Below are 23,713 nucleotides of genomic sequence, written 5' to 3'. Positions count from 1 at the left end.
AATTTTAAAAAACCGAATCCCATCCCCCTGCCCGTCGCCTAGGAGAGGCTCCCTTCGGAATTTTCAAGGGATGGGGCGAAAATCCGGGGGGGGGGGAGCGGGGAGGGGGGGGGACACAGCTCCGGGGGGCGAGGCCTGTGTTCAGGAGGGCGTGGCCTGGTCCAGGGGGCGTGGCTTGTGCGAAGGGGGCGTGTCCGAGCGCGCGTGCCGCTGGAGGAGGCGTGGCCGGGAGGCGTGACGCAGCACGCAGCGGCGCGGTGACGCATTACGCAGAGGCCGCCGGCGGAGCAGCAGCGGTAGGAGCGGGGCCATGGCGAGCCAGTCGCAGGGCATCCAGCAGCTGCTGCAGGCCGAGAAGCGCGCGGCCGAGAAGGTGGCCGAGGCCCGCAAGCGTGAGTGCGGCACGGGGCGGGCGGAGAGGGGACGCTGGGGCCGCGGCTGGGGCCCGGCGCGGTGCTGGGCCCGGCGCTGGGCGGCCCCGCGCTGTGCGGGCCCCAGAAGCAGCCCCGGGGGTGGGGGCCCGCCTTCTGCCTGGCCTCGTGGGGTTCTTCCCTTCGCGAGCCTGGCTTGTGTCAGGAGTAGTGCAGCCAGCAGGAGCAGGGAGGTGGTCGTCCCCCTGTGCTCGGCCCTGGTGAGGCCGCACCTCGAGTGCTGGGTTCAGTTCTGGGCCCCTCACTGCAAGAAGGACATCGAGGCCCTGGAGTGTGTCCAGAGCAGGGCTACAAAGCTGGTGAAGGGCCTGGAGCACAAGTCCTGTGAGGAGCGGCTGGGGAAACTGGGGGTGTTTGGTCTGGAGAAGAGGAGGCTCAGGGGAGACCTTATTGCTCTCTGCAGCTGCCTGAAAGGAAGGTGTGGGGAGCTGGGGGTCAGCCTCTTCTCACAGGTAACCAGTGATAGGACTGGAGGGAACGGCCTCAAGTTGCACCAGGGGACGTTCAGGTTGGAAATGAGGAGACATTTCTTCTCAGGAAGAGCAGTCAGGTATTTGGACGGGTTGCCCAGGGAGGTGGTGGAGTCACTGTCCCTGGGGGTGTTCAAGGAAAGGTTGGACGTGGTGCTTGGGGACATGGGTTAGTGGGTGACATTGGTGGTAGGGGGATGGTTGGACCAGATGATATTGGAGGGCTTTTCCAATCTTACTGATCCTGTGATTCTGTGACTTGTACCTGCTGATGGCATTGCAAGGAGCAGCTTGTTGTAACACTCTCTGAGGATAACCCTGAGTGAAGGGTTTGATGGGAAGCCCGGGGGGGAAGTCATGCGGTACCCAGTTCTCTCTCTTGCTTCCACAACTGACCTGAAGCAAAGCTAAAACTTTTTGTTCTTCCTGCCGTGTTGTTTGGGATCACTCTGAGATGCTCACGTGAGCAAAGCCAGGCCTGCGGGTTGCCTCATGTATCCATTGGATGTGAGAACTGCGCCAATTCTGGCTGCTGGAAGCTGGCTGCTTGGTGAGCCGGGCAGTGGTTCGGTGTTACTCGGGGCAGGCTGGTGCCTCTGAGGCTGACACCACAAAGCCGTGCGGGTGTGCAGTTCGTGCGGTGCTGACAGCCCCCTGCAGAAGGGGGTACTGCGATAGCAAATGCTACAGTCATGGTTTGCATCAGGTCGCTGGAGGGGTGAGGGGCAACGTGCTCTCAGTACTTTCTCTTCTTTATTTCACACGTCTTGTTCTTTGGAAACAGGAAAGAATCGGAGGCTGAAGCAGGCCAAAGAAGAAGCCCAGGCAGAGATTGAGCAGTACCGCCTGCAGAGGGAGAAGGAATTCAAGGCCAAGGAAGCAGCGGTTGGTTTGCTAGATCACTCACTGTTACCTACCCAGCCCCTTAGCCCTAAAACTGGGGGTACTTGCCCTGAGAATCACCCTCGGGGTGGAACGTGTTGCCAGAGGTCTACTTCCCTAACTGCCTTCCTGTGACGCACAGCCACGTGTCGTGGAGAGACTGGTGGAAGTGAATCAGTGTGGTATGTTGTGTCTTGAGAGCCAGAGCTACGCAGGGGCAGTGAATTAGCGTGGTAAGCTCACGTACCCCCTGGTGCTCTGGGGGGCTCTCAGCCTCCCCAGACCCGCTCTGTGTGGCAGCGTCAGAAAAGACAGAGCCCGTTCCTCCCATGGCCAGCTGGCGTCCACAGTGCTAACTTGGTAGAAACCGCTTGCCTTGTGGGCAGCGCTCTTTTGCTGAGGAAGCTGTAAGGCTCGTGCTCTGCTCAGCAGCCTGGCGGTGTGCCACAGTGTACGTCTTCCTCTGGTTCTGAGCAAGAGGAGTTAGTGCCCAGAGGTGCACATCTGAGGCCCCTTTCCCACCGAGGGCTGTAGCACAGGTAGGATGGTTTTGCTTGCTGTGTGTCCCTGCCGTTCCTTCTGAAATCTTCAGGAAACGATCTGGCAGCTCTCCCCTCTGTCCAGTTTTCGGTTAGCACAGTAACGCCCCCTCTGTTTTCTGTACGATAGCCTTCCTGCCAGTTGGTCAAAATTAATTTGTTAAAATCACATTTTAGTTTGGTTCACTGGGTGTATGATACCAGGTAATTCCAGGCTAAAAAGTAGACCTTACTGCGTGACAGTTGGTTCTGTTTAACTTACCCTTCTACAAAGAGAGAAGCTCTTTGAATTTGAGTCCCAGGGTACTCTCTGTCTCAGCATACTTTTCCATGTCTCTGTTTTCGCCGCTTAAAATGGGAGCTTGCTCTCTCTGCCTTTGCTTATGGAGCAAGGGAGATGCTGTAATCTGCGAGAAACTCTATGTCACACAGCCTGCAGTCCTGTTAAAAATCCCTGGCTTGTTATAAAGGTTCTTCTAGCAGTGGGATGATGTGAAGACCAGGCTTAAACTAAATCACAAGTACTAATTTTCTTAAACCATCAGGTACAGCAGTGTGCAGGGATTCACAGTTCCAGTTGCTGGTACAGTGGGATGTTGACTTCTGGAATTCTTCAGAAGCTTCTGCTCTAAACCGGTAGCTGGTGAATGAGAAGATAAAAACGCATGGGCTGTGGGTGATAAACTAGGGCAAGTTTTGTGGGAAATCTGAGAGTACAATCCGAGTGTACTCCTGTCTTTTCAGAGCAGTTATTCCCCAGCAAAGACTAATGGTTGAGGTGCACTGAGGCAGTACAGAACGACAAAATACAGAGCTCATCATAATGTTTTCTCTGTCAAACAACTTGCATGTGAGCTTCCTCTTTCATTTGCTGTTGTAGGCACTTGGATCTCATGGCAGCTGCACCACTGAGGTTGAGAAAGAGACCCAGGAAAAGATGAGTGTAATCCAGCAGAACTTCCAGAAGAATCGTGAGGTGGTCCTCTCCCAGCTGTTGTCACTGGTGTGTGACATCAAACCTGAAATCCACGTGAATTACCGCATCAATGGGTAGTGGTGGAAGAAGGAGTAAGTGTGGGGGAAATGCTGGTAGCAGCATTTGAGCTTCAGGTGGAACGTACAGCTCATAGCCATACCCAGACTGCTCTTGTGAAGGTGTTAAATTATTTCAGTGAGCTGTAGGCTATCAGCATCTTGTCGGACTTCTGTTAGTTTCTTCATTGACGTAGATTTAGAGCTTAATCAAACATTACATGACCATGTCTCAGATCTGTGTTAAGTTATTAAACATGTGTTCAGGTTGGCACATTAATGCTCCCTTATTTTGGGATGGAATTCAATGAGAGCCTTTCCTCTGAGAAGTAGAAAGGGGGGGGGAGATGCTGGCCTTGAGTCAGTAATTGTTAGACCTGTGTAACTGTATTCTTGTTGACCAAAATGCATTTTTCAGTGTGTTGTTAGCCTTCATACAGGGTTAAACCTCGTAAGAAGAATTCTCTGGCTGTACAGTGCTCGCTGATAATCTTCAGGTGCTTGAGTTTCTCTGTATTGAATATCCTCTGTATATGCTGTTAGCTTGAGTTACAAGTCTGGCACCATGACACGTGAAAGTAAAAACACTCTGTGAACTCCAAAGTCTCTTTAGTCAGTCTTCTTGTGCCTGCTAACTTGTTCTGAATACTGTCGGTACTCTCAGTGTGTTGCATGAAGAGTCTGGACCAAAGAATGAATATCAAATATTGATAAAAGAAGGTAAGAGAAAGCAAATATCTGAAGGTCACAGCAGGTAAGTTTAAAACCCGTTAGAGAGCTCCTCCTCTTGGCTGCAGTCTGATGGAGCCAGCCAGATCGTTCTGAAAACCTTCAGGAACAAATGTTCTTCGGACTATTAGGGGAAATAAAACGTTGCCAGTTCACTAGTATAGTCTGATAGCCAGGGACTGTGCAGTAATTGTCCTTCCTTTAGTCAAGTCCTAGGCACTGCTTGTTTATACCAAGGTCATGCTGAATCCTGTAGCATCCTGCTGCGCTCAGGAACAGCGTGAAATAATTGTCTCACTCTTCAGTCAAGAATACACACAGGTACATCAAGAACTTTCATGTTTTAGCAGTTTATTCCACCACACCTTCCCCCGGCAGAATATTAAATGTAACTTTGATTTTTTTTTGAGTTCAGTTTCAAGCTTTTTGCAAAAAGGAGACCTCAATCAGCACGTAGCTGATCCAACCTGCAGTTCGTGCAGTTGGAAGAAACCTTGACGCTGTTCCTCAGGCAAAACCTTGGGTATTTCTGCAGACCTTTAGTGCAGCGTTGGAAAGCCTCTCAGACCTGTGGAGTTTGATTGGGAGGGAGGAAAGCAGGGTGGATGGAAGTCTTAAAGAAACAACTAACTGCCAGCAGTCACGCAGGGCAATGAAAGAGGAGACTGCTGTGGTGTCTCCTGTAGTAATACTTTAATGCCAGTGTACTGTAGTTCTGAAAGCATCCCTTTAGGAATCGAGGCTATTAAATGGGTTGTAAAATTGAAACAAATGCCTCCTGTGAAGTAAAATGTGTCAAGCTGGGAAAAAGCCAGGTTTGGTACAAGGAGAACAGGACCAAAGCATTTTTAATCAGTCTCGTCTAATGGCTGGAGAAGTGCTATGGCCTCATAAAAGGTTGTAGCCATGCTAATTCTGGTCTGTCCTTTGGAGATGAAACTTTTCCTCCTGTTGAGAACAGCTGCTCAGATTCCAGTGTGATACTCCTCAAAAAAGTTCTCCTAGCTCCAGGCTATGATTACTAATTTCATCCAGTTTGTTTATCAGGAAAAGAAGGCTCTTTGTCCAGAAAAAATATGGTGCGTGTCCCCACTTTCTCCTACTGATTTGTCGTATCCCTTTGTTAAATGAGCACTTCTTACCCCGGTTCTCTAGAACAGGGAGAGACAGAAAGGGGAAAAAAAAGAAGTAAAACTCTCCCCCCATTATTTCCTTTCTGGCAAAAGAGGATGTGAAGGCTTATTCTTCAGAACACGCAGAAGTTCCAGTGTTTGCAAGTACATCAATTTTCTGTGATGTTTCCATGAGATTCAGCTGGTGAGAATTACCTGACTGCATACTTCTCGCAGAAGCAAGGATTTCCAATTACTGCTCGCCAGGAAGGCTGGCTTTGGTTACAGTGTAGATGTGTTGTTTTAAACTGAGATTCTTTAATCTTACAATGAGGTGTTCTGAGAAAAGGAGGCCTGCTGCTGTCTGTGTGCTGAAGCCAGACTCCTGACAAACGCTCAGCAGGGAGCAGTTTTCTACCGGCAGGTGTATGGAGTTAGAAATACAGAGGTATGGAGGTAGACACACAGCTTCTTGCATCTGATCTAGACTTCCACCTGTTCTGCAACGAGTTTGGTTAGTAAAACCAGCCCCAGCTGCTAGTACAGACCTGTCCCTGAAGTCTCCCTGCTGCCGCTCTGTCTGCATTGTCCCTGGCAGATGTGAACCCATGTATATGTGATGTAACTTGCTCTCATACCCCAAAAAGGGATCAGAAGCTGCTTTAAGCATCTATAGCACCAATTCTTTTACTTTGAGCTCTGACCTCTGGAAATACGGACAGATTGCCAGCCCAGTCAGTCCTGGTGCAGTATGGAGGTAAAGAAGTGTTCAGCACCGACGTTCCGCTTTGTTCGTGCAGTGTCCGGTGAGTAGCTGTGGCTGTTTTCTCCTGGATGAGGATGCGTGCAGATGAGCAGTTCTCTGGGATCAATGTGGGCATAGTACAGGACTCGCACAGCATGATTTGGCACCGGTCCCATCCATGTTCATCAGCAATGGTTTGGAGCTGGTCTTTGGGGTATTTCTTTTTAGACATCATGTGTACTTTACAGTTGATGCTTTTCATTTCTAAAATACCATTGAGAAGACTTGTCCTCTGTACCGTGGGGAGAGCACCAGATGGACAAATGGCTTATTAAAACCAAAATATTTGCGTCATCTGGATGGCTTAACGTGCAGTACAAGGTACAATTAGGACACATTTGTGCTGCTTGAAGCCCGAGCTCAATTTTTAGGGCTTGCCTGTGCTCACGGAGCTTGCTCCCTGCTCAGCTTGTGATGTTCGGTCTGAAGGTCGGCATCTCCTTGCTGCTGCCTGTTAAGGAGCGCTCCAGATAAAGCTCCTGCGGTCTGGCACAGGCAGGCTGCTCGAGTCCTTGCTGGAGGTGATGCTGAGGACGGACTGGCCGCTGGCATTTCTGGGCAAGCTGAGCGCAAATTTGCTCGGTACCTCAGGGCAGTTTCGACATCAGTATCCTATGTAGACCACCTAGATGGATGGTTGCAGCCTTGTTAGCGAGTGGGGATGTGGAATGAAGTGCCCACTGCAGGAGAGAGATGGTGTGCCGGCTGTGGCCAAAGAGAGACAAAAAGGATAAAAGGGACAATTTGATCTTATGCTCAGCACCCCCCTCTGGAAGGGAGGGATGAAATCAAAGCCCCTCAACACCTCTGCTCTGTCTGATGATGCTTGACTCTTTTTTTGTCTTTTCAGGCTCAGTATGTCCTGGGCTTCATCCCTTGTACAATTCTTGCAGTTAAATACAGAATCTAAGTAGGAGAAGGGCCTAGCAGTGGACAGGAGCGTGTGCAGGGGTGGCAGGGGTGACCCTCCCTGGTCGTTCACAGCCTGGGTGATCCCAGGAGGTGCCCCAGAAAGCAGGCACGTGGCAAACCAGTGCTGATGGTGCTTCCTGTGAAATAAGAACAAGAAGCAGTTAATTATTTTTATGGGAACATTTTGTTTGAAATTTAGCATGTGACTTCAGTTTCAGGGCAAGTAATTTTCTGATCTGAAGATCATCCCTGCTTCCTTTTCCTTTCTGGCTCTGTTCCCAGGGTCCAAACAGAAGCAAAGCAGGCAGATCATCCCTAGCCACACATCTAGAACCCAGGAATTTGGGAACATTTTCATCGAGAGGGGAGCAATTTTGGCTGCCAATGCTTTATCAGAAGGTCCCCAGGCAGCTTGACTTGGACAGTGCGAAAGCATGAGAGAGGACCCTGAGTCTTCCCAGTGCTGTGGCTGCAGCTGGTTTTGACTGGAGCCATTTGCTGTCCTGCCAGGCTGGGTGCTAACGTAGAGGATTTGCCTTGCAGGAATCATTCAGCGTATTCCAGTGTGTAAATCCAAACTTGCCAACCTTAAATTCCTCCTGCTTTTGCAAGACCCTTGCACAACTTCTGATGATCTTTAATAAGTCTGGAGCTTTTAATGTTAGGAATAAGCCCGTCAGGCTGCTGGCAGTCCTTCCCTTCCTTCTGTCCACAGCTCCAGACTCCTGCTGTTTTCCCTGCACTCACGCCCATCAGATGCAGCAAGCAGGACAAGTTGGTTGCAGATAACTGTGTAAGAACAATACAATTCCTTTTACCTTCCTCTCTCTTTGCCTATATGAAAGCTGGTTGTTTTTCCCTTTCCTTTTTTTCTTTCCTCATCTGGAGTCTCTTTTCCACTTATCTGACACCAGTAGTTCTTGCATTAGTGCAAAATAAGAAAGAAAAGCCTAGAATCGACTGTTCACAACTGAGGTTTTGGCTTCAAAGCATTAGTAAAAAGACTATCAAAAACCCTCAAGATAAATGTTCCGCTGAAAAAGACAGTTCCCCAAAATAATCCAAGTAAGAAGGTTAGTTTAATCTTTCTTTGAGGTTGAAAGGAGAAAGTATTAATTTCTTGCAGAAAAGATTGTATCTTGGACTGGCATAGAAATAGAAAATAAATAGGTATGCAATTATATTAGGCTGTCTCAAAATAATCTAATAAAGCACCAGCTGAATCAATAGCCAAATCATTATCCAAGGCACATAGCAAGTGTCCTTTTTTTAATCTGAGGTGCAAGAAAGAGGCTTTTGCATTACCATAATAAAAAGCATAATATTTTAAGTCTTCATAGGAAAAAAGGCAGAAGTAGGGAAGAAAAAGAACCTCACTTTATGCCTTAAGCGAGTGTCATTTTTCATTTGAAACATGTATTTTAGGAATATTGTGAAATGAAGTTTTTGTATTTAATGACTGTCAATCTGTCAGCTTTGTGGAGCTGTTTGACAAAAAAAAAAAGCACTCTGTAAAAGAAGACTGTGTGCTGGAAGAGGGGAAGGGCAAGGCGAGGCTTTCGACAACTTTGTTCTCATTAAGGCTCACTGGAAAAAAAAACAACAACAAACTGATGAAAGTTATCTTCAACTTCTGCTGAAAGTGCAAATTCATCCAAAGAAATGAGATCTGCCTGTGTTGGCTGCTGCTCGCTGCTGCAGCAGGCACAGCTGCAAACGAGACCCACGAAGGGAGAGCCTGCAATTGCGTGCAGACCACTACAAACAGGGCAGAGGTAACAGTGATGTGCCATCAGCTTTGGCTGGTTTGAGATATTGCAGAAAAATTATATTTATCAAACCATGTAATTAATAGAGAATATGGTCTTGGGGGTCAGAAAAAGAAAAAAAAAAAAAAAGAGACTGAAGAGTATGTGCCTCAGTATTTAAAGCAGCGGGACTTAAAGTAAGTGGCAAGATCTCAGAAATGGCGTTAAGAAGAGGACAGAGGATGAGGTTATCCCAGAAGACAGGGCTAACTGGTTGCTGTCAGGCTGGGGAAGCATTTCAAACAGCAGTGTTTTTTTCCCGGAATCAGGTTCCCTGTAATTTATTCATTAATGCAGAGCGATGGAATAGAGAGTACAGTTATAATGTATGTCCAGGGCACCAAGCTGGGAAGAGATACAAACAGTACAGAGGACTGAATTACAATTTAAAATGATCTTGATAAATGGGAGAAATGATCTGAAACTGATAGCGTGAAACTCCCCAAAGAGAAGTCCAAACCTGAGCTGAGAAAGGTGAAATCAAATACACAAACCCAACCAATAACCAGCTGCACGGCACTGCAGAAACTGTGACAATTAAACTTCCCCCAGACTCAGATGGCAAGTATTTTAGTTTTGAAATGAAGCCGCTGTGCTGCAGCACGTTAATACAAGTGTCCCGTGTCAGATGGAGGAGAGAAATACTTGTTGTGGTTGTGCATGGGGTGAGGTCTCTGCCCCCTGTTTGGATGCGGAGCTTTGAGACCCCATGACAGAATGACGGAGTCTTGAGATAAACCAGGAGTTGTTTCAGAGAGGCCAGATGTTGATTTTACACCAGGTTCACCGAGGCTAGAAGTCCTTGGCTTAATTTGCACCAGGAATGAATTAGCCTGGAGGTGCTGCCTAGCAGGGCGAGCGAGCCCGCTGCGGTGACTCCGGGACTGGCAAGTGAGAGCAAGTGAAGTGGGAGAGGGAGGCTTTGCCAGCAGCTCTGCCTTGGGTTAACATAAGTCAGGACTTGCTTCTTTAGACGCCAAAGAGGGAAGCTTAAGAGAACCCTCGGGCTGCATTAATTCTGATTTACACAAAACCAAATCCCCTGCCAGCCTGCACAAGCCGAGCATTCAGCCAACGCGTTGCTTTCTGGAGTAGAAGAGTCTGTGGTTTTTGTTCAGTTTTAATTTCCCTCGTTCCCATTTCAGCTTTTGAGCACCCAACCCAGGGACGTTTGGAAGACCTCCACTCGCAGGGCACAGGCTCTTTGCTTCTGCCTGGCTTTTTAAACAAGGCCAGTCTCCCAGGGTGTCAGCTGGGCGCCGTGCAGCCGCAGAACCCCACGTCTGTTTGGGGTCTTGCCAGTGTCCTCTTTCTGTTTTAGGTAGATAGTTCCTTCTTTCTGGTGAGCTTTCGCCTGACCTTCCAAATTCCCTTCTAGTTTACTGTTTGACTTTGTATTTGCAGTACTCCCTGCTGGTTTTTTAAGAGGCTTGAATTTCTGTTCTCTGCTTAATGCTAAAGTTTTGGTGGGACTGTTAATAGGTGGGACAAGAACGTTACAGACCCAGCTTTGTGCTTCAGAAGCCTGGGTATAAAGGCATCTATGCAAAGGCTAGCTTGTTGTCAGGCTAGAATCCAAAATAGAATCTAAAATTTGCTGTTTATTGAAATAGTCTGTAAGACATTCAGCGATTAATCTATTGCCTGTGGCTACAGGGTGTCTGCTTGCATTGAGAAGATAGCAGGTAAGATCTCATCTGACTAACAAAAGCACCAAAATTATGTCCTGAATAAGGTGCTCAGAAAACTAACACCTGGCAGAGGTTTCTGAGCATGTGATTTGATGACTGCTGAAGTCGGGAAGAGCTGGGCTGGGAGACCTTGGCTCCACACGGCTGACCAGCAGCTCCGCCGGCTCCTTTGGGCCAGCACCTGCATGGTGTGACCCTGGGATCAGCAAGTGCAGGGGGGCTGTTGGCTGGAAAACTCTCCGAAAAACAACTGGAAAGCCTTGCGTTCGGTTTAGATTGGCGTAAGGTGCTGTGGAGCTTCTTCCCTGGTTCCTTAGGTAGGCGTGAACCAGGTGCTTTGAAAACCTGCAGAGGGAAAGCCCAGCGGCTTACAATTTCACCACAGCAGCAAGGAGCCCGACTCGAACATGCAGCAAGGTGGAGAAGGTGCGTGCTTGGAAGGAGCCCCCTGCCCAGTGGGTCTGCTCGGCACCGGCATCTGGAGAGCAGCTGGGTCCTGCTCAGCAGGCTTTCTCCTGCCTCAGCGTGCATTTTTTCTGGCACATTGCGACCCTCTCTCAGCCTTCGTTAGGATCCTGGAGATTTAATGGTTTAAAGCCTTTTGGCTACATCGGAGCCCTTTAAACTTGGAATTGCTTCTTTTATTTCTGGTTTTTTTTTTGCAACACCCCTCTTACATTGGCAGGGTTTGCTTGTGTTGATAGGACGAGGTGTCGATGCCAAGATCAGTGCACTCACGCTTCTTGCTAAACAAGAGGTGTACGGTGTACGTGCTGCAGGTAATTAGGGGAATTGCTTTCAGGCTTCTTGTCTCTTCAGTGCCTTGGGCGCTTTTTCTCAGTGAGCTGACGATGCTCTTTCTAAGCACTTTGGTCGCCGTCTTCTGCCTCTGTCAGGATCCTTGCGTGGGCAAGAAGGGGAGGAAACGAAGCCAGATCTGATGAGCGTTTGCAAAAGAGCCCAGCGCTTCGCCTGCCTTGGGTGGGGATGTGAGCCGGGCCTCAGCGAGTGACAGCGGCGAGATTAATCTGATTTTCTCAGTAGCTGGGTGATGTTATTCTGTGAGTTGCCAGCTTCCAGCGTAACAAGATGCCGTGTGGTAAGTGGTTTTGGAGGCAATTCTCTTCCCCGTGCAGCCATGTGATTTAATGAACGCATTGCTCAGCAAAGTCTGGAGCCAACAGGATTGCAGAAATCGAGCCCTCAGAGAGCAGAGCAGCCTTTTCTCCAGGAAGTGTCCTCTGACAGGGCAATGAAGCATTTTATATTTTTTTTAACTGTTCACTAGCAGGCACTATGATATTTGATTGACTCTGTTCTTAGCCTTTGGGGATCCTCTAGCTTTTGATGGGCTCTGCAGCTGTGATCCCCAGCGCTACCTCTTGGCCTGAAGGCAGGTCACAGCCCCCAGCACGTGAAATGTTCTGGGGGGTCTGTCTGGCCGTGTGTCCAACCCTTCTTTGCTTTTTGGAGCACGTAATGGAGAGGAAACCCCACCCGCCCTCCATATCAGCACAGCCTCCTGTTTTGGGGAGGGCTGCGGGTCCCTCCCCATTGCTTCTGCTCCACTGTGCTTTGCTGTGACCATTTGCTAATTAGGCAGCAGCGTGTTCTCAGCCTTGAGGTCTTTGCTCACCTCTCCTGATTTCTCCAGCCCCGCTGCTGATGCTTGTCTCTGACTAATGTATTCGCGGCGACTCATCTGATGCAACTTTGGGATTTGTATTTGGTGAATCCTGCCCGGCTGGTGGAGGAGGAGGAAGAGGAGGAGGAGAGCCTTCTGACTGTGCCACTGCTCAGCCCATGCCCCCTCTGAAGAAGCCCTCCGGGGTCCAGGTTTGGACCCCCATCCTTCAAAAGGTGACTCCAGCTCCTGCTGCTGAGTCTCCCATGGCTGCGCCTGGTGGGGAAGCATTTCTGAGGAACTGTAGAGGGTTAAAACCACAGCTCTGAAGCGAGCCTGGGGAAAAGTCACATGCACCAGGGAGATTTTGCAAGTCGGTGCTTGCAGCTTGGGGTAATGAGAGCGGGTAGTGCGGGGGCGCAGGCGCCTCGCCATCAGCTCACGGCGCCTGATCGCTCGTCCTCCAGGGAGAGGCAGGGAAGGCTGCCCTGCCGTGTCCCCTCCTTGGGCTGAGACCCCCCTGTCCTGCCGTGGGACAGCACGGAGCCCAGCGGTGCCAGGTGAAGGACAGTGAGGAGGAGGAGGAGGAGGAGGAGAGGGAGCTGAGCCGGCACCCCAGGACCAGGAGGCGAGCCAGGCGAGGTAAGCCTCTGGCAGCCTCTGCAGAAATGCAGCAGCAGGACTCGCTGAGATAGCTGGGGCTTGGAGGTGTCTGGGAAGGCCCTTAGGCTGAAGGAGGCAAAGGGAATGGTTTTGCACAAAAAATAAGAGTGCAGGAGGTAAGGATACCCCTCACATTAGCATGGGAGAGGGCAGAGGAAGACGTGGGGGGACCAACCTCCCCCCTTCCCCTCCCCCCGGCAGCCATTCTGCAACGATAGGCAATGGAGCCAAATGAGGTCTATACTGCACAAATGGTGTAAAGCAAAGCTGCTGTTTTTGGGCTCACCTGCGCTGGGGAAGGCGCAGCGGCCCCTGGAGTGAGCTGCCCTGGCCCTGCTGCGCCAGTCACTGGCAGCTCCTGGGGGTTGCTCTGGGACTTGGTGCTCCCGAGGTGTCCGAGGCAGAGAACCTGGCTTCACCTCTAATGTAACGCGACAGCAGCAAGAGCAGGGTGGCAGGTTTTAAATAGTTTGTTCTTTTGTCTCCTGTTTTATCGCTTCCTTCTTTTTTTTATTTTTTATTATTTTATCTTGTTTTTCATTTTCCCTTCTGTTTGACACTAAACCGAAGGGATCGAAGGCCAAGGGGAAAGAAGTGACATTCCCTGAGTTCACTGTCAGTGCATGGGGACGTGCTGTGTAACGTGTCTGCCCGTGTTCTGTGAGGAAAACGCACTGCAGAGCAGCGTGATCCGCTGTGGGCACCTCACCGGGGGCTGTTGCACAGGGACTGGACGTGCAGCAGACTCATTCTGGAGTAAAACTTTAAAAACGTGGGAGCAGCCGGCATTCAGAGCAGGTGCTGCGGCCATCCCCATGCACACAGGTACAATACGCACCTCATGCACCAGGGCTTGGCTCCTTTGAGTGCTGAGTTTCCAGCCTTTTGCAGGTTTTTTGCAAGCATCTGAACCTTTTGTGCTGCTTCCCTTGCCTCAATTTCCTGTCTGACAGTCCTTCACTGGCGGCTCTCCTGGCTTTGTGCAAGGGGTGATTGCAGCAACAGCCACCGGTAAAGAAAGCAAAGCAATCCTTTTTGAAGGAGAGCTGTTGAGATCCGCAAGGGACCTTCAAACCAGGCTCCCGGTGCAAAAGCAACGCGGAGCTGAGGTTAAAATGAAACGATAGCTCTGGAGAGCCGGCAGGGTTGCAGCTGAGCTCCCTGAATGGAAGGTGATTAAACTTCGGAGCTGCACGCCTTGGGTTTGAACAGCCACCCGCAGCTCCTGGTGGCTGCAGCCCCACGCCAGCAGCATTTACACAGGAAACCCGTGGGCACAGCAGGGAGCAGAGGACGGTGGCAGAGACGAGCAGAGCGTGCCAAAGAGCTGCTGCTGGCTGAGCAGGGCTGCTCGCCCCTGCGCAGGTGCGTGCGTGTTTCCTGCGCTGACTGCAGCGTGTGTCGGGGAATTCCCCACTCTGCCCTCACAAAGAGAAGTCCTTTCTATTGCGTGACTGATTCTTTGCAAAGTGTGAATATTTAAGGACGTTGGAATAATTTAAGGAATATCTGGAGATAACTTTTTCACCTAGTGGCAACAACAACAAAAAAAAGTATTTCAAGCAAAAGGAGAGCCTGTGCACGCTGCACTCATGGCTGGCCACCACCCGCCCGGTGGTAACATCCACAGGGCGCAGGCTCCAAAGAGCAGGGTGCACCCAAGGGCTCTGTGCTCTTACGCTTTAATTGCTCTCTCTGCAAGATGTGTGCATTTTTCCTTCCTCTTTTCAGGGCTAGAAAATGCCTCCTTGCTCATGGAAAGCAGAATCTCGAGGAAGCCTCCAGTGGGAGTGTGAGTGAAGATTTCACAACCTGGTCCCCAACAGGAAGAGCAAGCTGGCTGCCTGCTGCCTGGGTGTTTCTGAGCTGCCAAAGATAAGGGAGGGAGATGAAGTGCTGAACTTCTGACAACACGACGCAGAGTCACCGAAGGAGAGGTATCAGCATGGCCTATAAAAGTCAAGCTGGTGGAATTGAGAAAAACGGGTCGCTTTCCTCCATCTTCTATTGCAAGAGCGATTTAAAGGAAGGATCCCTGCAGTGGGCGAAAGGTAAGCGAGTGAGGCTGGACTGGGGGGTCTTTTGTGGTCCTCTTCCAACCTGGGCTGCTCTGTGATTCTGGGAACTTGCTGAGAAATGCAGTGCTGAGCACAGTGCTCTTAAATGGCAGGTGGCAGGTTTTTCAGCGATGCTCACTGACAGCACCTCATTTGCAAAAGTAAGTAAATGTTATGGATGTTTCAGCATCTGGGGAAGGGGATGGATACACGTTACTTTTTTGGAAAGCCTGATATTTAGGAGTGAGTGGACATCTAACTATTGAAACCCAGGACCTCTGAAGTCCTCTTTTCTCAGCTTTCAAAAGTCAAGCAATCTTTGGGAAACGACCTGTGCTTTGCTTTCCAAGTGACTCTCTTCCCCAGTATCAGTTTGCTCCCTCCCTGTAGCCATGCTTCAGTGCTGTGAGGAGGCAGAAGGTAGTGCCACGGGTGCCCTGCCGCAGCGAGACCTGCGTGCTGTGCTCAGCAGGTTCTTGCTTGCTCAATTCGCAGCACTTCCTTAGCACTCAGCTTTCAGCGGGGTGAAGCAGCTCCTGTTGCCCCAGCAGGGGTCAAGGAACTGAGCCCCTCTGCGAATTTCAGGTATCTGATATTGGCACCCAGTAGGCTTTGTGCCAAGCAGCTTGACCAAAGCTGTGGGGAACAGGAGAGCCCAGCCCATTTGTTTTCACTCTTGCTTCATCCTCACCGCCTCCATGCCTCGGTGTCTGGAGGAGATTAAGCTCAGCAAACAAACAGGACGTTGTTATCCTGGAGGTTTCAGATGCATCTACTCTTCCCTTCTGGAGCTGATGCAGTCACGCCCTTTTGTAATGCAATTGCCTCATTTTATTTGGCATCTCCCGTTCCTGAGCAGTGAAGAGATGATGAAGATGGAAGACGAAAGCAGGAGAGAAGGGAAGGGTGAGTGTGCGCTGCCTTTCAGCCAGCACAGCAGAGTGGAGAGCACCGAGCAGGCGGTGTCAGGGAGCAGCCCCAGGGGACGCTTGGCTGGCCCCGGAGCTGCAGAGGGGCAGGAAAATTGGGTGAAATGTGTCGGTGAAACAGGATCTCATCTGAACACGCCACTTCTTTGGATCCGATCTCTTCCTCTTGGCGTAGCTCAGCTTGTGTAAACTCTAGATGAGTGCCAGATGGGATGCCAGATCACAGCTCTGCTCTGCAGCTCCAAGGCTGCTCTGTCTCAGCTCCGAGCAGACGGCTCCTCAAATCTAGGGCAGGCTGTCCTCACGCTTCCTGGGCTCCTGACTGCAGCTTGGGTCCCTGGATTACATTTCTGATCCTAGCCCTAGCTGAAGCCAGAAATCACAGGGAGCCCTGAGCAGAGCCACACTGCCAATGCTAGAGCAGGGACCTGGGTGCCAAAAGCTCGTAGGGACAGCCCTGCCACATCCTAGACAATGTGGTTGTTGGAAAACACCTTGATTTGTTTGCTGGAGCATTTTCTCCTGATGGGTGGGGTGGGTAGGAACGGGGAATCTCTGAGAGCGCCTTACCAGCACCGAGCAGCTCGAGTCCATTGTCCTCCCAGTTAGGGATCAGCGAGGCAAGGCGTTATCCTGCTGACGGTCAGAGCATCAGGTTATCTGTGACTGCTCGCTCCTGGAATGTGTTTTGGGTTTCCTCCCTTTTTGTGGGTGCTTTCCTCACAGGGGACAGCAGACCCCTGTGCTGCTTTTGGAGCTCTTTGTGATGCTCTTAGAAATATCCGAGGGGGTTCTGCACCCAGTTAACACACGTACCGGTGGCCTGTATTCCTCTTGCAGACCCCCCCAACGGGCAGGTGCTCATGGTGCTCAGTATGGACAATAACTGCTCGGCCACCTCCTTCGACATGGAGCTCTGTGCAGAGAAGCTGAAGTCCCTCGGGGTTCAGGTAAACTCCGCACTCCCCCGGGGCCCTGTAGGAGTGAGTGCTGGATTGGCACCATTTGCACCTGCACCCAGACCACAGGCATTTTTTATTTTTATTTTTTTTTGGTTTAAGAGTGACTTGTTTCAGTTTAATTTCAATCTATTCCTCATTGACTTCAAGTCAACTGTAATGATCTTGGCTTAAACCTCCGTGAAGAAACCCATTCAGCGTAGGTTCAGCCGACTTGCTTGAGAGCACTGCGGTGTGATGGAACATACCGGGACAATCTGTCTCGCCTTGTCCTTTGTCATAAAAGCACGCTTTTCTCTTGTGACTTTCCCTGTGCTTTTCAGGGAGTTATCACTCACTGCAAATGAGGCAAGGACACAGGTTTTTGGTCTGTGACAGCTGTACAGATGGGAATGGAGCCTGGGCTGGTACACTCCGCGGGAAGGTGCCCCGGGGCCCGGTTTGCTTTGCTGGGGCCTGGCCCCACCAGCGGTGCCCAGGCCTGTTCTGGTGGCGCTGAGCCCCACGCCGGTGACCCGAGGTTGTTTCCCAAGCAGGTGGCAGCAGACGAGTGGAGGAGGTTAATCCAGGAGGCCGTCCTGAAGCCCGAAGTGAGACGGTACATGTTCTACAACTCCAGGGCGTTCCAGATCGCCATCGCTGTGGTAAGGGCCTCTTGCAGGTCTCTCCCAGGCTTGCCATAGACGTGTTTCCAAAAACAGGGCGAGACACCTTCCCCAGCCTCTTGCTGCTAGTCTCCTCGGAGTGGGCTGGTAACCAGCATCTGCTGAGGTAGTAGTACCCTATCACGCTCTTTCTAACTGGAATTTAAAAACCTGAAGGTGATCTGGTCCTGATGCTCGTTCAGACCAATGGCCCAGGCAATGCAGGTTACCAAGTGGTTTGTCTAGTCTTGCTTTGCTTCTTCTGGCAAGACAAGCTCCTCCAAAGACCCCAGCCACCAACAGCTACCTTAAGGTTACTTTCCAGCATGCTGAAGGAGTGATAAAAATTGACTCCTTCATATTAGATTTTTTTTTCTTGTAGTCATTATGTGTGCGTTCTCCTTTCACTAGTATTGCAGGAGTTGGTGCTCGCTGTTTCGAGGGCTTTGGTGCCTGTTTAGTGTAAATCATGGAATGGTTTGGGTTGGAAGGGACCTTAAAGATAATCTAATTCCACCCCCTGCCATGGGCAGGGACACCTCCCACCAGATCAGGTTGCTCAAAGCCCCATCCAGCCTGGCCTTGAGCACTTGCAGGGGTGGAATGAGTTGTATCACTGCAAGGGGATGCTGTGACAAGCTGTGCTGCACATAGCATACTTGCTTCTAGGCAATCTTCTGCCCAGGTGCATGACACCTGAAGTGAAGGCCAAACAAATTCAGTTTTGCTGTTTTTTATGCAAAGGCCACATTTGCTAGTCCTTAGCATAGTCCTTGAGCCCCGTGTCACTGTCCATCATTTGAGCATTGCTGTAACTGAGCAACCTCTGCACCACCTTGAGTGCTCTGACATAGGAGCTCTCTAAATAGAGGGACTATTGCAAGTATTATCAATATGCTTCAGCAAGTGCATTTCTTATCTAAATGGAAGAACTGGATTGAAATCCTTCATAGGTATGAATCATCATTAAGAGTTCAGTCTCTGTCTTTAATGATTGGTAGTTTTTTATAATAAACTAATGCTCACTCAGTCCTTCTACACCCTTTCCTCCCCCATTTATTATTGGAAAGAACTTCTGTCCTTTCTCACCCTCTGAAAAATCCCAGGTGACTTAATTAATTTATGGCAGGGCTTCTTCTCCCCTTGACTTTTCTCCCTTCCACAGTTTTCCAAGCATCATCCATCTCTCTGGGTTTTCACAGGTCTTCTACATGTCTCTCTGGACAAACATTTACTCCACAGTCCAGCTGTGCTCCTTCGGGCGTTACTGGGAGGCCAGTGTGCTGGTGACCCTGGCTGCCGTGGCCATCACCGTGGTCGTGATACTGGTCCTCGACCGGCGACAGAGAAAGGTGAGAGGAGGTGGTTCGTGTGCGGACACGGAGAGCGCCGGGAGCAGGGTTCCCTCCCACCAACGTGCTGGGACCTGGCTCACCTCCTAGATGCAGATGGAGAACATGGCTATCGGGGGTGGTGGGAGTATTTTTAGAGCAGCCTCAGAGATCTGGTTCAGGCAAGGGTATTATAGAGTTAGGTGTCGTAACGCCTACAAAGTAGGTGAAAGCTGGCTCGAAGTGCCTGCTGTTGCTGGAGAAAAAGCAACCATTGCATGGTTTGTGCTCCCACTGCTGGTGGGGAGCCCCATGGGAGCACCAGCAGAGCAGGGCCTGGCCATGCTCCTGCACCCACCTTGCCCCAGGTCCAGCACAAAAAGGCAGCTCCTCACCTGTGGAGTTGTCCTTCACTTAGGGACAGCTGGGGGAAGGAAGAGAGGACACGATGCTGGAAGCCCATCCACTTCACACGTCTTGTCCATAACACACGTAACCTTTCGTGAGATCTCTGTCTGCACAGACATCAGCCGGGGGTGGCAAGGCCATGCTGATGGCTGGTGACAACCCTGCCCTGGCTGCAGCTCTGTCGCTGCCTTCCTTTCAGAGACACGGTGTTTGGGGTCATCCAGCAGCCTGCAGGATTGTCTGCAGCTGTAGGCTGGCCCAGGTTTTGTCACAGAGCATGTTAATTTTTCCTGCGTTCTTTAATAGATCAATATGAATACGGATGTGAGGCTGGCAGCTGTCAATGAATTCTTTATCAAACACAGTTTAATTCTGGGGATTACAGATGTCCTGAACGGGCCACACAGCATCCTACAAGTATCCTTTCCGTGCGGAATTGCTCGTATCCCTGCTGGGTAGCTAATGATGGGGGGATTATTTATTGATGTGGTGATCAAGGAGGATTTCCAGAGGGTGGCATTTCTAGGATTTTTTTCTTCCTATTGGATGGCATGGGAAATTGGGTATTTTTCTTCTCCTGTCCGCAGGGATTGAGATATACCCAAAGGCCACTGGAAATAAAGAGTTTAAAACAGGGAAGTGGAATTAGTCCTTGGGGCAGACAATTATTCCTGCAAGCGTACTGTGTTTACATGACAATGATGATTCTTACTAACAGCAGAGTGACAGCAATGTGCCTATGGCAAAACAAAACAAGAGAAATCCTCTCCCTAGGAGCTTGTGCTGTGCCTTGCAGAGAGGAGCTCAGCCAGCAGCATCCAAGCGCCTCTGCTCTCAGGAGTCATTTGTAGCCCCAGGCTCCCTCCTTCAGGCACATGAGAGAATCCTAACTTCGTGCAGTGAGCAGCTGGCAGCCACGTCTCCAGCTGCCAGGCACTTCTGACCTTCATCACCTTATAACAGTGCAGGTTGAAGAAGCCAGGGATGGGGGAGCCTCATTTGCTGCTCTTTAGGGATGCCTTCTCTGGACTGGACAAATGTTTAGAGGAAAGAAGTGTGTTTTAAGACAGCATGAAAGTGTAAAAGGAAGGTGAGGGAGATGCTGTCCCAGATTCAGTGGTGGACTTCGCACCACCCCCAAGGTACTGAAAGGCATGAAATACAAATGGAGAGGGAACGAGGCAAAACATGGGGTGAAAACAAATGGAGAGGAGCAGAGAGGAGCACAGGAGCAGCAGTGGCAGCTGTGAGGTCATGCAGCGTGAGGAGGAAGCACTGAAGAACCTGAATTACGTGTTTGTTCAGCCCAGCGTAGTTTCACACCTGAGTAAGTGAGGACTATCACAGCCTTCACATGTCCCAGAACTGCCTGAGAGCAGAAAGGACCCACGGGTTTAGGCTTCTTCTGCCCACTGTTGTGCCAGGTCTGTGTCATCCCTCTGGCTTCCTCGCTGGGCTTGAGTCCCTTGGCTGACAGCACGTGGCTGCCTTCGGGGGGCTGCTGCTCTCGAAGCAGGACTCGCATCCCCGTGGCAGACTCTTGGCAAGCAGTGCCTCCGTCGTACAGCGAGTACAGCAAATCTTGTACAAATAAATGGAATGGGTTCCCAGAAACAGAGGATTGCAGGAAGGAGTTTAGGGGGGCTAAGTCAGTGTGACCCATCGGCTTGTTCAGACCTGATGCCACTGGGGTGAGTGACGAGCAGTGGCCATGCGTCACCCCACTTGTCCCTGCCGTGGTGCAGGAGGTATGTGAGGAGGTCTGGGCCGAGGGGAAACATTCCCCTTCCCTGCCACCGCTCTCCTGCCCATTCGCCAGTCCTGGAGGTTTTGCCTTAGCCCAGAGCAAGCTTAAAATCAGCGCTGCGACGTGGCACTCAGCTGCTGGCTGCGTCCTGAGCGGCCCCTGGGGACCAGCCCCCTCTGTGAGGTCCTCTCCTCTGTGAGGGCTCTGGGGAGGACATTGTGGAGAGGTCCCTTCCTTAACCCCCCCATCCCAGCTGTGGTTCGTGCACTTCAGCCCTGAGCGCTGCCTCAGGTCCTTGTCAGCCCACCTCGCCGAGCTGCGGCGGACGCGAGAGGTAAAGGACAGCGGGCACAGCCTGCGGGGACAAACACGTGGCCACCCCTAGGGCCCCGCTTTGGTGGGGTGGAGGTGGGCGATGAGAAGCACGTGTTGGAGTTGCCTTCTGGGTGTCCCCTGCTGTATACTGGGAGCTGGGTGAACTGGGAGGGGGACAAACTTCATGTGCTGGTGCCCACTTCAGTAGGAATTTATTTAGCGTAGCTGTGTAAGGCTGGATAATTAACTGTGACTTTTGTTAAAGGAGTTGCCAGGAGTCAGGGGTGAATTCTGACGGCATGTGTCGCTGTTGGAACGAGCTGACACCTTGAGCTGTCCTCCTGAAATAAATGGGATAGCCTGAGGAGTAACTAAACATCACACTGGGCTAGCTGTGTGGGGTTTTTGTCCTCCTAGCCCTCAGAAAGTCTCTTCCTTTTTGTGGCTGCGTGCATATCCACGTGCTGCTGGCCGGTGACAGCCACGGGACGGGATGTGAGGTGGTGCAAGCCCCCAAATCCCACGGCTGCTCACCTCCCTGGATGAACCGACAGGCACAGGTTGGGGGCTGACTGTAATGAACCACTGCACATAGGGGCCGATGTCACGCACGTCGTCCTTAAAGCCCAGCCTCACCGTGCCAGTCTGCCCCCACCCTGCTGGGGACGGCTGCCAGCACGCAGAGCATACAGAATCACAGAATCATTAGGGTTGGAAAAGCCCTCCAAGATCATCTGGTCCAACCAGCACCCTACCACCAATGTCACCCACTAAACCATGTCCCTAAGCACCACGTCCAACCTTCCCTTGCGGGATGAAGGCTCTCAGCTCCCAGTGCTGGCAACGGCTCGTAGCCAATCCCACATTTATTTATTTATTTATTTATTTTTAACTCCTGGGAGGATAGTTTTGATAGGAAATCATGTGCTTTGAGTGGTGTCCTCAGGACACCACTGCTGCCCCAAACTCTCCCTCTCCTCCAGTCGGGCTTGCGGCACAGCCTGGACCAGCTCTGCGTGGTGATGGAGGCGGCGGTTCAGCCTGAGCCGGCAGCAGAGGAGGCTTCATGCGAGGAGTCCCCTCTCCTATCCAATGGGGTGAACTTCAAGAAGGAGCCTGTGATGTGCAACCAGCTGCTCCGCCTCATTCCCGAGGGCCCACCAGAGGTAAGGAGAAGTATCCCTCCTCGATGGGCAGAATGCCTCCAGGGGCACCTTGCCTCCAAGCCTCATCCCAGCAGACACCGCCATGGGGACACCTCCTTTTGCCCCAGTAGAAACACCTGCAGACCTGGAGGTCCACCCACACCTCCTCCAGGGCTGGCAATGCTGGGCCATCAACGCTTATAGCCTTGATGCTCTCTCTTTTACGGGCCAGGTCCATAAAGCCGACCTCTCCCCAGGGTCTGCACGGGGACCTGGTGCCTGTGTCCGGGCTGGGGCTGGGCCTGGCCATGCTGAGCCTTCGTCTCCTCCACGGACTGTGCCCTCAAAGACTTGTGCCCTGCTGAGTGACAAATGTGTCCTCATTCCCGCTCAGCAAGAAGCTTCAAAAGAGACGATTTTGATTTATTTTGCAGTTTTCTGCTTGCTGTTACTAAGTAAATTTGATGCAGGTGATATCCCTGCAGGTTGAAGCTCTCCAGCTGACTACAGGCAAAAAAAATAGTAATAAAAAAATTCAGCAGGAGGAGGTGACAGAGCAGGAGGGTCCCTGAGCAGCCTGGCACCCTGACCACCCCACCCCTGCAGCCCCCTGCCCCAGGGCTGGCCTCGCTGCTGGCACCAAGCGTGGTGCTGGGCCAGGTGGTTGGCAGCGGCTCGTTTCATGTCACCGTCCCATGGGGACAGCGTGCCAGCACTGCTGACCAGAAGGGGATCTGGGGCAGTTACGTATCTGTCATTGGCTCCTGCCCTGCTTCTATCGGACAAGGATGGTGTATGAACGAGGGCACAAATGGATTTTAACATACCATGTGCTCCCCACGCAGGTAGACACTGACGCCTCTCCTGCTCGTTCCAGGTGATGGCCCAGCAGCTCCTGGTCATCTTCAGCGGCTGCTACGTCCGGCTCCTGGTCAGCGGCCGGCTCCCCCCGACCACAGCAGCCGGGCACGTGGAGCCGAGCAGCGTGCCCTGCCTGTGCCAGTTCATCCAGAGCGCCGTGCTCAGCACGCAGCAGTGCTGCCTCCCGGGCAGGTGACCCCTGGGGGCTGCAGGAGGCCGAAACACAGGCTGCCCATGCACAGCAGTGAGGAGAAGCAGAGGAGAGGGCTGTAAGCCCCATCCTGGACTTATCGGGGTGAACAAGTGGAACTCTAATAAACATGCAAGTTATCAGGAAGCTGCTGGCCTTTGAAACCTGCTCTGTCCAGAGGAGCTGCTTTGGGTGCCAGGAACAATGTTGTGGCAGCTCAGAGCACCCTTGGGTGGCCCCTGCTCTGACCCAGGGGTCTGGGAGAGCAGCGGGGAACAGCAGGAGATGGCAGCCCCATGCCTGTGCACTGCAGTACATGGGGTCTTTGGAAGAAGGACAGGGAACATCTGTGCATTACAAATGTGGTGTCTGCTCCGGATTTGGGTTGTGGCATGCAATTGTTGGTGACAGGGAGCTCTGTCCTGTGCC

The 23,713-nt window shown here is 51.4% G+C and overlaps 2 protein-coding genes across 6 annotated transcripts; both read left to right on the top strand.

Annotated features, from left to right (window-relative positions):
* Window positions 1–201: 201 nt before the first annotated feature.
* Window positions 202–3,957, top strand: ATP6V1G1 (ATPase H+ transporting V1 subunit G1). Its single transcript, XM_080561580.1, has 3 exons — window positions 202–392; window positions 1,686–1,786; window positions 3,203–3,957. Exons 1-3 carry the CDS (start codon window positions 311–313, stop codon window positions 3,374–3,376), a joined length of 357 nt encoding a protein of 118 aa, XP_080417706.1. The 5' UTR covers window positions 202–310; the 3' UTR covers window positions 3,377–3,957.
* A 7,249-nt stretch (window positions 3,958–11,206) lies between these two features.
* On the top strand, window positions 11,207–23,430 carry TMEM268 (transmembrane protein 268). Of its 5 annotated transcripts, XM_080561578.1 has the most exons (10): window positions 12,292–12,677; window positions 14,430–14,749; window positions 15,615–15,661; window positions 16,525–16,634; window positions 17,180–17,287; window positions 18,490–18,639; window positions 19,333–19,443; window positions 21,027–21,107; window positions 22,072–22,254; window positions 23,111–23,430. In XM_080561578.1, exons 3-10 carry the CDS (start codon window positions 15,622–15,624, stop codon window positions 23,288–23,290), a joined length of 963 nt encoding a protein of 320 aa, XP_080417704.1. In that variant the 5' UTR covers window positions 12,292–12,677; window positions 14,430–14,749; window positions 15,615–15,621; the 3' UTR covers window positions 23,291–23,430. The 5 variants fall into 5 exon arrangements, with proteins under 5 accessions (XP_080417702.1, XP_080417703.1, XP_080417705.1 ...); XM_080561576.1 differs by lacking the exons at window positions 12,292–12,677; window positions 15,615–15,661 and adding an exon at window positions 11,207–11,510; XM_080561577.1 differs by lacking the exons at window positions 12,292–12,677; window positions 15,615–15,661 and adding an exon at window positions 11,610–12,271.
* The last annotated feature ends 283 nt before the right edge of the window (window positions 23,431–23,713 follow it).

The sequence above is a fragment of the Anser brachyrhynchus genome, assembly GCF_964034855.1.
Source record: "Anser brachyrhynchus genome assembly, chromosome: 19".
In the NCBI taxonomy this organism is placed as follows: domain Eukaryota; kingdom Metazoa; phylum Chordata; class Aves; order Anseriformes; family Anatidae; genus Anser; species Anser brachyrhynchus.
This window is presented reverse-complemented; position numbering and strand designations above follow the sequence as displayed.